This window comes from Siniperca chuatsi, linkage group LG13 (assembly GCF_020085105.1).
Source record: "Siniperca chuatsi isolate FFG_IHB_CAS linkage group LG13, ASM2008510v1, whole genome shotgun sequence".
Taxonomy (NCBI): Eukaryota; Metazoa; Chordata; class Actinopteri; order Centrarchiformes; family Sinipercidae; genus Siniperca; species Siniperca chuatsi.
The window spans coordinates 512,688-525,140 of NC_058054.1; the positions used below are offsets into that span (position 1 = coordinate 512,688).

General features: G+C 41.5%; 1 protein-coding gene across 3 annotated transcripts; it reads left to right on the top strand.

Moving 5' to 3' along the window:
* Positions 1–68: 68 nt before the first annotated feature.
* On the top strand, positions 69–12,363 carry LOC122886836 (uromodulin-like). 3 transcript variants are annotated; one of them, XM_044219569.1, is made up of 11 exons: positions 69–261; positions 1,157–1,237; positions 1,846–2,637; positions 2,882–2,968; positions 3,770–4,087; positions 5,634–5,842; positions 8,442–8,599; positions 9,753–10,001; positions 10,599–10,758; positions 11,898–11,976; positions 12,104–12,363. In XM_044219569.1, exons 2-11 carry the CDS (start codon positions 1,171–1,173, stop codon positions 12,109–12,111), a joined length of 2,127 nt encoding a protein of 708 aa, XP_044075504.1. In that variant the 5' UTR covers positions 69–261; positions 1,157–1,170; the 3' UTR covers positions 12,112–12,363. The 3 variants fall into 3 exon arrangements, with proteins under 3 accessions (XP_044075504.1, XP_044075505.1, XP_044075503.1); XM_044219570.1 differs by having other exon boundaries at positions 117–261; positions 1,157–1,249; positions 5,646–5,842; XM_044219568.1 differs by having other exon boundaries at positions 118–261; positions 1,157–1,249.
* Positions 12,364–12,453: the final 90 nt, after the last annotated feature.

Sequence of the window (12,453 nt, forward strand, 5' to 3'; positions counted from 1 at the left end):
CAGAAAGCTGAAGAAGTTTCTCCAAAACCCGACATGAAAAGAGAGAAAATGCTTCCCCATGCAGTATTATTTGTCTGTGTGTACTTTTAATTTATGGATTTACAATCAGAAAATCCTGATAGACTGATAGACCTGCAGTTCAGCAGGTCTATCAGTCATTTCCCAGAAATGAATCATCAGCCCTGAGGAGCTGAGACCGACTGGAGTCTGTAAACCTGAAGAAAGAAAAGAAAGGAAACTGCACTGAAGGCCACGATAAAGGTAACGTCTGTTGATGGATATTTTAATTAGTTTTAACTTGGCACAACTGATTTTAAACATCACTTTGCTCAACACAGATTCCAGTTTATTATAATCCATCAGATCTGCATTAAATTGGACGCTATAATATGTATAATTACATACAGTATAAAATATTTACAAATGCATTTTAATTATAAGAATAATACGATAGGCCTATCTCAGTTTATTTCCAAATGTATCTTTACAAATCAGTATTTACTTTTTTAGCAAACCTTATGTTGCAAAATTAGTTTTTGGGGAAACAAAATGGTTTTCATTATTGTATCAGGCAGAACGTTACGACATACAGGATCTATTTTTCTCTTGGATGTTCCTTCAGTGTCATATGGCAGCTAACAGTCTGGTTAACATTGTTTTTATCACTGGTCACAATTTAAATGAAGCTATGTGGAATTAATGTTTCAGATATTACTGTACTGTCTTTAAATGTAGGTTCTATACAAGGAGTGTGATGTGAACGAATTACATATACGGTATCTGTAATATGAATTTTGTCCGTGTAAACTAGATTGTACAAAAATAAAGAATAAAGAAATGGACACTTATATTTAGATAGTTTGATAATCATGAGCAGGTAACAGGTGGCAAGAGCAGCGCTGCAACATGTGCAAAACAAGAGTAGAGCATATTTAGGAAAATAAGATAATGAATGGCAAATGTGGAAGACTTACTAAATATCAGTATGTTACAGAAACTGAGAGCAGCTGTTTGATGTCTCTTAATATGTCTTGAACACCACAAATGATACAGAGCAAATGAAAGAATTAGGTTGTGATGTGGAGGTAACCGGGTGAAGGAAATCTTTAAGTTATTGTGGCCACAGGTGATCACTCATCGCTTCTCTCTGTGACAGTTTGGTGATTAAAAATGTTCCACCGGTTCATCGGTCTGCTTTTGCTGCTCCTCATGGCTGCCTGTTCAGCTCAGAGCACAGGTGAGTCCACAGGTGAGTCCACAGTAGCAATGACACTGGTTTCATTGTATTCAGATGCTGTCTTATTTGAAGGGTTGTGTGAGCAAAATACTGGGATCTACTGGGAGAAACAAGCAGAACTGCAAGTTTCAAACTACAGACTAAACAGGAACAGTTTTAGCTCATCAGAGCAGCTAGTTGTGTTAGATTTATCCCTTAAATTTCCAGTATTAGCTAAAGTATCCAGTTAGCTTCCTGACATGTATCTCACCAGGAAGAGTATTAGCTGAAGTTTCAGTTTGCTATCTGAAAATGACCCCAGGGAACACTAAAGTATTAGCTAAAGTTTCCGGCTAGTTAGCTAAGATTTATATCCCCAGAAAGAATATTAATTAAAATGTAATTTATTTATTAACAAGGACAACACACTTTAATCAACATTTCTGGACATGTGCCAGTGTTAGCAGCAGGCTAATTATATACTGTAGCTATTTATATTATCTGATGTGAGATTTATCCTTTAAAAAAATCCCAGTGTTAGCAAATGTTAGTTACATTAGAAGAACACCACCATGTTAGCTATATAGGAATGATCTTATCTCTTGTATTTAAACCTTACATGTCCTCAGGGTCTGTAGCCACCAGCTGTGAGGCCTGTCACAGACTGGCTCGATGCCACACCTCCATCCAGGACAACGCTGTGGAGACTGTGGGCGTGTCCTGCCTCTGTGAGGACGGTACAGTGGGAGATGGCTTCACCTGCTACAACAAAACCACCTGCAACGATGGCTGCTGTGGCCAAGGCTACCGCTGGTCGCCGCTGCAGGGCTGCGTGGACATCGATGAGTGTTCGCTGCCCCGTCCTCCCTGTGGTCCTGGCCAGCTCTGTGAAAACACCCAAGGCTCCTTCACCTGCTTGGTGACCCCTGATCCACAATGGCACACTGCTACCAAAACCAAACCCCGCTCAGTGACGTTTGTCTGCGGGGGCGCACAGTGCCCTTTCGGTCAGGACTGCCTCCAGGTGAACGGCACATTTCGCTGCGTCGACCCGTGTCAGCACTACACTCCATTAGAAGACGCCTGGCGAGCCACAGACTTCAGGGTGGACCCAGAGTCTGTTGCCTGTGACAGCCGTACAGATTGGCAGGGCTGGTACCGTCTGTTCATCGGTAACAGCAGTGTTAAGATGCCAGAGAGGTGCATTGAGAGTCACATGTGTGGGACCGATGCTCCACTGTGGTTGCGAACCCCCCACCCTCTACATTCTGAGGCCATCATACGGGCAGAGGTTTGCGGTAGCTGGGAAAGAGGCTGCTGCCAGTTTCAGTCCAATCCCATCCATGTGAAAGCCTGCCCAGGAAACCACTATGTCTACAAGTTCGTAAGCCCGACTCTTTGTCGGTTAGCTTACTGCGCAGGTAAGCAACAAGTATATATGGAGTTTCACTGTGTAGAGTCAAGGTTGAGCCAAATACTAGCATCCTGATCCAAAGGAAACATTAAGATGCTTATCAGTGGTTCAGGACCTGTTTTCACATTAGACTGACATTAGGATCCTATATTCCTCACTTGTTCCCAAGAAGTTCTTGTCTTAAGGATAATTTAGACCTCAGGCACCATCTGATTCTCTAGTGGACTTTGTTGTTTTGTGCTCCTCATCAGATGTCAACACCATGGTGTGCAATACCTGTGCTGAAGGTGAGACCTGTGTGAGCAACGACAAGATCAACTGGAGGTGTGAACGTCAGGGTGAGTGACCATGAAACATCCAAATTTCACTCGTCCACTGTAGGGAAACATGAGGTCTAGGGGCTTCAGGTTGGTGAGGTTCTTTCCAGGGGGGTTCCAAGTGTCCTAAAGTTCTAGAACTGGCTTCTTCAGGAGAGCTACTTCAAGACGGTTCCACAGGTCCTAAATGTCGTAATGTAGGATCTATGAACCCACAGATGCAGAAACACGAATGGAGAAGTTTAAATGACAAAGTCACTCTTTATTGGGATACATGTAATTTCAGTGGAAATGGGTTTAGTTCTCCTGAGTGGTGACCTCGGCGCTGTTCTCAGCGGTTCAGGGGAAGCCGCGATGGTTCAGGAGCTGAGTCTGAAGCAGCGGCTACTGGCCTGGCTTGGGTCGAGGCCGAGGACACAAAAAGAAACACAAGGAGAGGAGAGTTATATTTCCTTAACAAGGTTTCAGATGTTATTGTTGACATTTCATGGGCCCCAAAGAAAGTACCAGGAAGTTTATTTTCCTATCATTTTTTGCCTTGGATTTTTGGTTTTGATTGACTTTAAAGAAAACACAATAAACAATAATCTGTTGTGATGAAAATTGTATTTTAATTATCCTATTTTGCCTGGATATCTTTATCACAGATTTATTTCATTCAATTTATGCTATTAAAAATACATTTGGACAAATTCAGATTGTTTAAAATAACAAAAATAATATGTTTATATTATTAATACAATTAATACAATGTAGTTTCCTGTCTTGTTAACTGTATCTGTGGGGACAAGCTGTTCACTATCGCTCTGTTTTAATGTTTAGCTCTTAAATCTCCGGTGAGGCTGGTAAATGGTAACACACCATGCTCTGGTAGAGTGGAGATCTTCTATAACAGCCAGTGGGGAACAGTGTGTGATGATGGCTGGGATATAAACGACGCCCAGGTGGTCTGCAGACAGCTGGGATGTGGCCTTGCCCAGTCGGGAACTAGTGGCGCCAACTTTGGACAGGGCACTGGACAGATCTGGATGGATGATGTTGCCTGTACGGGTAGCGAGTCTGCGTTATCCGAATGTAGCCATCAAGGGTTTGGCACTCATAACTGCGGCCATGGTGAAGATGCTGGTGTCATCTGTTCAGGTTAGTGACATTTACTTTTCTATTACCAAGGGGCGTAATCAACACGTGCAGACCAAAATACCTTTGGACACAATTGGATAGACCTGCAACCAATCACAGCAACAAATCAGTTTGATTTAAGTTTTGTGAGCCTGGTGTGTTGCGCTAGATGGACCTGCAGACTGGAGGCAGGGCCAGAGCTACAACCAATCAGAACATCAAGACGTGTGACTTTTCAAATCTGGACCGGTGATGTCACAATGTCAGAACTTGTCCCATATTAGATAAACGGTTGTGATTGGCCCGACCTGATCCAGGACGGATGGAAATCTGTCTGAACGGGAGGGGGCCCGACATATCTGTCAGAGCGAATGAAACATGAGCTCAGCAGATTTGTTTGGTTTCCAGGCTGTGAAAACCTCCAACTTCTCTAAAAAACCAGTCACTACAGTTTTTTAGTCATGTTAGCTCTATAGCTGTTAATGGTGGTCTGTACTTGATCTTCTGACTTTCCATCTAGCGCCAACATCAGGTCAACATTTTAATGTGTCCAGTACTTTGGTTTATGACCAAATACCTGCAGAATTAATAACATTCCCATCAGCCTCAGCTGGACTTTGTGTTAACTGCTAATTAGCTTATGTTAGCATGCTAACACACTAAACTAAGATGGTGAACATGGGAAACATTATACCTGTTAAAAATCTGCATATAAGCATTGTCATTGTGAGCATGTTAGCATGTTGATGTACAGCCTCACAGAGCTGCTAGCATGGCTGTAGACTCTTCTGGTTCTGGTTCTCTGCCTACAGTTTTCTGTTTTTGAAAAATAATTTTGGGTCGAACTTCTATGAAAGCCAATTTCCAACTAGACTATCTCATAATTTTGACTTAGTTTGTAAAGATTTTGCAGTAATATCTCAGAATTTGAGCAGGAGGCAAGAGATCATACAGTAGCACAATGCAAATTCCATATAGAATTTTAAAATAATAATGATTTAATGGTAGTGGTAATATTAACATTAATAAAATAATAATAATAATAATAATAATAATAGTATTGTAGAAAAGGTTTCAGTCGTAGTCATCTGGACACTGTTTTCAGAATCAAGACGTTTTGGCTCCCATCCGGAAGTCATTCTCAATTGTGAAAAAATGGGACAGGAACTAGAAATTTAAGCTACTCTGTGTTGCTTAAGCCCCGCCCTCAGGAAGGAGTCTACCTGAGTGGTTCCTGTGTTTGAAGATAAATCGGTACTGGTTGAGGGCAGGACGTGATGAATTTTTTCTCTAATAGTTAAAATTTTATCACTAAAGAAGCTCATGAAGTCGTTACTACTGGGGGCTATAGGAATACATGGCTCAATACAGCTGTGACTCTCTGTCAGCCTGGCTACAGTGCTGAAAAGAAACCTGGGGTTGTTCTTATTTTCCTCTATTAATGATGAGTAGTAAGATGCTCTGGCATTACGGAGGGCCTTCCTATATGTTTTAAGACTATCTTGCCCGACTAAACAAGCCTTGTTCCTGCTGTATTGTGTTTCATGTGTGTTATCTTGTGTTTTAGGTGAACTCAGTGGTTTTCTGGAGCCAGAGCTGGAGTGTGGACAGGACCACCTACGTCTGACGGTCCAGAAGAGGCTGCTGTCAGAACGAGGGTTGAACGCCTCCTGCGCTCACATGATCGACCCGGGTTGCCACCAGCAGGTCGACCACCAGGAGGCGATGTGGTACCTGGTGGAGAGAAGGAAGGGTACCTGTGGAAACGTGGTGGAGGTGAGTTTGGTTAGATGTCCCAGCATGTCTACCATGTCTGACCCAGTTCATATCTGGATATTTCATATCTTTTGACCACTAGGGGGCAGAGGAACTCTGCATTAAACTAACGTACACACAGACCTTATATATTGTTAGCTTATAACATGTGGCTAATGTAATCAAACAGCTGCCTAATTCCACATCCAGCAGATACAGAGCAACATGATCACCACATTCACACAGTGCCACTAATTACTCATGGAGTTTCTCAGGGTCCTATTCTTCTTTATATTTTAAATTTGGTTAAATTCGCATTATTCTCTTATTTCTTTGTCCACTTGGGGGCAGCACATCGAGCTAAAAACACAACATCTGACATATTATCTGCTTATAAAGTAGTTGATGCTAACATGTTAGCAAACAGCTGCTTATTTCCACATCCAACAGTTACAGAGCAACATGATGCTTCATCAGGAGGCGTGTTGGTGTCTCCTGATGGACGTCAGTCCGGTCTTCTCTCTGTCAGCTCTGTGTTTGGTCTCCAGCAGCTGCTGAGGGAAACATCTGGCTCTTTAGCTGCTAGATGCTCCACTATGTTCAGCAGCTGCTCTCTGACTGCGTCTGTCTGCTGTTTGCTGCTGAGCAGCTCATGTAAAGTGGCTTTTTACAGATTGTTTGATGAAAACAGCTCCAGCAACATGCCCATGTGGGCCCACAGCAGCTTTGCCCTTTAGGGCCCCTGTGTGGGTTTTCTATGTGCTGGCAACAGTTGGGCTTCCCCACAGAAACACATTACCAGTGTTTTAATGTTAATATAAAAAAAAGATTGATTAGTACTGCCATGCAAAGGCAGGGAATAGTAAGTAAAGTAGAGAAAAAAAGAGTCTGATGTTTTGAGGCTGGTTAGCCAAAGTGTGTAACAGATAAGTTGCCATACTTTAATTTTATCCCTTTTTAGGCTAATTACTCATCACAGACCTTACACAAGACTGATCAAAATCAGATTACTGCACTCTAAGTTTGGACAATCTAGGTTGCATAAAAGAAACATGGTAATTTTTACACATTTAAATATGTGATTTTAAGGTAGCTAACACCAAATTGCAGGAATTCCACTTACGTCAGAGACTACTATTCTCCCAAACTATGCTAGTTGCCTTTTAGCAGGACTAGTTTTGCTAGCGTAAGTCTACTTTTTTTCTCTATCATGATAGGGTTTAGCTGCTGTCTGTATGTGAGTTACCAACATGGCAGATCATAAAAATAGATTTTTCAATAACAGGGAACAGGTTTGAAAAAGTAGATACTAGCTAAAGCTAGCTTTGGCTATCTCACCAGCTAACTTTATCTTAATAGAGCATCTTTCAATTTATCTGCCTGGAGTGTTCTAGAGGTCAGAGATCACCAAACCAAATTTAACATGCTGTTTTTTTAAATTACACAATACAACAGGTTTGTTCAGACCAAACTTAAAACAAATGTTCGCCTCGCGTTACTCACGCGAATACGGCCACTGGAGTGTTTTTTGGAGTATTTCGCAATAGACGAATATTCGCCTTTAACAACCAATGGGAGTACTCCTTATGGTAAGGAGGAGGGGCTTCCCTCCATAGATACCACATACCTTAGCAACGTATTTCTGCCATCAACCATTACCGAAATAACCATTATTGATGCCTTGTACCTGTTGTGGAAGTCCCAGATACACCAGAAACGCTGTTTGGGTTCATAGATGACAGATGATGACAGTTGAAACTTGCACGGACTCGTTTTCGCGTCTGTTAGCATCTTTGCATTCATGTCCCCCCACCACATGTAAATGGATTGAATGATTATCAATCATTAACAATATTGGGGGAGCAACAAATAAAAAAGGAGCCAAGTTAAATTTGATTGAAATAAAGGAAATGATTCAGGTCAGCACAAGAGCATCAGCAAACTCTTGTTTTTTAATTTCCCTACATAAATCATATTCATTCAACTTAGTTCCACTCCATATTTTTCCTCCTGGTCATCCACGCCTCTGTGCCCCCCCAAGGTGAGAACCACTGTCTTAAAGCATAAAGATGTTTTAGCGATGCTAGCAGCGTGGCTCTAGATGGCTAAGTTTGTTGGTCCTCCACTTTGGTTCAGACTGAAATATCTCAACATCTATTGGACTGTGATGAAAGGTGCTTCATCGTTCATGTTCCCCCCAGGATGAATTGTAATAACTTTGGTGATCCTCTGACTTTCCATCTAGCGCCATCATCAGGTCAAACTTATAATGGGTCCAACACTTTGGTTTATGACCAAATACCTGCAGAACTAATGACGTTCCCATCAGTCATTACGTCATTAGTTCCCATCAGCCTCAGCTGGACTTTGTGTGTTTGTGATTGCAAATGTTAGCATGCGAAATTGCTAAACTATGATGGTAAACATCAGCATGTTAACATTGTCACTGTGAGCATGTTAGCATGCTAATGTTAGCATTTAGCTGAAGTACTGCATGTCAGAGCCTCACGAGGCCAATAGCAAGGCTGTTTTATCTTGTTATTTAACAAAACAAGTGTCAAAAAGTAGTTTTCATTGATTCCATTATCTGGTCTTTTCCATCTGTCTCTGTGTGTTGCAGACAAACGGCACCCACATTACGTACTCCAACATTTTGTTTGTGTACCCCTCTGCTCGGACCAACGTCTCACTCTCCATCCCGATGAGCATCCCTTTCTCCTGCGTCTTCCCGCTGGATGACATTACCAGCCTCGACGCCGCCATCCGATACCAGCTGCCGTGAGTTCACCTTCAAAGCATGTTTTAAAGTGTTTAACCAGTCAGTTAACTGAAGCATCAGTGCTGTGGCTGGTTACCTGCAGTTTAATGGTTAAACTGTTGACCTGAACTACGGTCGAGGTAAACAGATACCTGTCAGCCAATCACAAAGCAGGACTTTGTCCAGGATAAATTATCTCACTATGAAACAACAAATCCCTTAAAAACCCTTTAATCCCTTTTTATCTCAAACTAAATCAGTGTGTTTGTAGCCAGAGATCCTTCATTTGTCCTTTAATTTGAAAAACTAAACCCCTTCAAAACACCTTAATTTGAAAAGCCCTTAATGAACACATGAAGTAGAGTTCATTAAGGGCTTTTCAAATTAAGGTGTTTTGAAGGGGTTTAGTTTTTCATGACTTTCCCCTTAATTTCCTCATGAATGTGAAATATTTGACAAATCCATGAATGATGAGTTTAAGGTGTTATTAAGGTTCAGGTATTCTGTTAGGACTCAGAAATATTTTCATTAAATTCTTATTCAGTATTTGGATATTTAACAGGTTTACCAGATTTGGGACACATTAATGGAAACATACATTACATACCATCTTGCCCTTTCTATTCTTTAATTTGCATTTGAATGTTTTTACACACATGTTTTTTATTAATTAGGTAAAGTACTTTAAATGTCTATGAAATGTGCTTTACAAATCAACTTGCTTTGCCTTACATTAATAGATTTGTTGGTTTTTAAGTTGTAAAAAACCCTTACAATTATCCAAATAGCATGAAATCTATCCCTTCATTTTCACCTTAATTGAAAATTTAAGTCCCCTTTAATGTATAAATTAAGAGATGCTATTTGGCCCTCCTTCCCCCATCCTTTTTCCCTTGACCCACATCCCTCCATCCCTCATTCCTCCCACCGGACCCTTAACCCATCCCTTCCACATCATCTCGGCTCTCCTCCATTCCTAACATGCAATAAACTGTTCTAAATCCATATCTTTACTGCCGTGGGCTTTGTTAGAATGGTACTTAAATTAAGGGATTCAGTTTCATAGTCTTTGTTGGGTGTTGAGTTGTTTCAGTTTAATGGTACGTCTTCTCTCCAGGTTTTTACCAGTAACATGACTCTATGAACAAATATGACCATTACCTCTCTCGTCAGGAGTCGTAGCGTCGGAGTTGTGCGTTCAGGTGAACCCGCCAGAGCGTCGATGACTCTGTACAAGAGGCCAGACTACAGCGAGCCGTTCCCCGCCGGCCCGGTCAGCCTGCCGCTCGGCTCCGCCCTGCACATCGGTGTCTCCATGGAGAACTATGACAACAACTGCTTCGTGCTCCTGCTGGAAAACTGCTACGTCACTAACTCCCCCAGCGCTGACAATCCTGTCAGATACTTCCTGATCCAGAACAGGTGACAAGTCAGTCCAGATAGTTAAAAGCAGTCCAGACAAGTTATAACAAGTTACAACAGTCCAGACACGTTAAACAGTCCAAAACAAGTTAAAGCAGTCCAGACAAGTTAAGGCGGAATGTGTTTAAGAGTTATTCTACAGTAGAAGCACATGACCTGAGCAATTTCTTTTTTTTAAGGATTTTTTTGGCATTGTGCCTTAATTTGTCAGTGTAGAGAGACAGGAAACATGTGAAAAGAGAGGAGTACGACATGCAAAACAAAAGTGTCGAGTGGTCTGCACCTTCAGCATCAGGCTACCAGGATGCTGCTGACCTGAACAACTTCTACTGGCAGCAAGGCATCTGCATTATTTATTACATTTACTTCATCATGACTTCTAAAGAAAACATTTGACCTTAACTTGTATCATCTTACAGTTTGCTTTTCTTCATAGTGAATATTACACACAGCTGTAGATTCTGGTGGAAGTCATTAACCTTCATGTCAGTCTGAGGGCAGATTTTCACAATAAAAGATCCGCTAGGCAGGTGTGTTCTTGCTGACTACATGTTGGAACAGAATATTAACAGCTGTGTGATTGGCTCACTCCTCCAGGTGTCCAGTGGACCGTCGTCATGTGAAAGTGATTGAAAGCGGCCTGTCGCAGCGAGCTCGCTTCTCTGCGCTGCTCTTCCTGTTCCACGGGACCTATGAGGACATTTATCTGCACTGCAGGATTAGCCTGTGTAACCGGGACAGCGCCCCCTGCAGCCCTGTGAGTGACCTGCATCTGGTCCTGTTCTCCACACAAAAACACCTGTTCTCCTCTACTACAAAACATGGATCAGTCAGTGGACAATTGTCCGAATAGTGCTGGAAGATTTGCAGAAGTTTTAGGTGCCTCAAGGAGGGTCCAGGGTCAGGTTCTAGAGGTTTTTAAGGGGCTTCCATAGTTCCTAAAGAGGTTTTAGGAGTTCTTAAGGGGTTCCCTCAGGTCTTTAAATAAGTTATAGACATCCTTAAGAGGGTTCCATGAGTCCTTAAAGACGTTCTAGTGGTTCTTAATAAGTTATCACAGGTTCTTTAAGAGGTTCTAGAGGATCTAGAGGTTCTTAGGTTGGTTGCATTGGTTTTTATACAGGTTCTAGAGGTTCTTAAGGGATTCTCATAGGTCCTCGACAAGGCTCTAGATGTCATGAGGAGTTTCCCAGGAGTCCTTAAAGAAGTCATAGAAGCTCTTAAAGGGATACCACGTGTTCTTAAAAAAGGTTCTAGAGTGTCTTGAGTGGTTCTTAAGTGGATTGCATGGGTTCTTATTCAGGTTCTAGAGGTTCATAAGGGGTCCTACAGGTTCTTAAAAAGGTTGTAGAGGTTTTAGATTGTCTATAGTGGGTCCCACAGGTTCTTAAAAGGGTTCTAAAGGTTCTAGAAATTCTTAAGGGGGTCCCACAAGTTCTTAAAATTATGGGACTCTAAGAGGTCCTCAACAAGGATCTAGATGTCACGAGGATGTTCCCATGAGTCCTTAAATAAGTTCTAGAGGCTCTAGAGGTTTGTAAGGTGGTCCCACAGGTCCTGTAAGCAGTTCTAGAGGTTCTTCAGAGGTTCCAACTGGTCCTTGAAAGTTAAGAGGTTATAGAGTAGATGTGTTTCAGGGTCCTCAATGAGGTTCTAGATGTTCCTAAGGGGGTCCTACAGGTCTTTAAAAAAGGTTATAGTGGTATTTAAGGGGGTCCCAAGAACGTTTCAGAGGTCTGAAAGGAACTCCAGGGGTCTTTTTGTGTCTTTATTATATTGTGTCAGTGTTTAATGTCTGTTTCTTTTATTGTGAAGACCTTTGTGTTATCTGTTAATAAACATTCCTTATCAATAAATAATAAACTTTGTTTACTTCCTTTCTGTTTTCCTCTTAAGAACTGTTCCAGACGTCGAGCTCGGTCCGCTGCCGCAGCCTCACCCAATCAGACACCTGTCACTGTTGGACCAATCAGCTGTGAGTATTTCCTTCCCTTTAATGACCACTCTCAGCTTCCATTATAATCAAACACACCTTCTTTGTTCTCTAAAACATCGTCCATCAGTTCAACGTCTTTAAAGCATCTCTTTGTTTTTATGTTCAGGGTTTTGAGGAGCAACGTGACATCCTGCTGGGAATCAGACCTGCAACTCTTCAAACTTAATTTTTCTGATTTACTTCCTGCTCCTGATTTGATCTGCGAAAACTTTATTATTTCACTTTATTCCAGGACAGAAAGACTGAATGTCACACAGCCAGAATCATTTTCTCATAATCTGTGAAATACAAACAACATGAAACAAGCAGATGAAACAGAATATTTTGTGATTATTGAACTAAAATAAAGAGAAAACATGACTGACATCTCTAATCTGATGTTTTCATTTTTATTAGTTTGTTTTGACTTTCTACCTGAGACATGCTGCTAGTATTATTATTGTTACTGCTAATGCT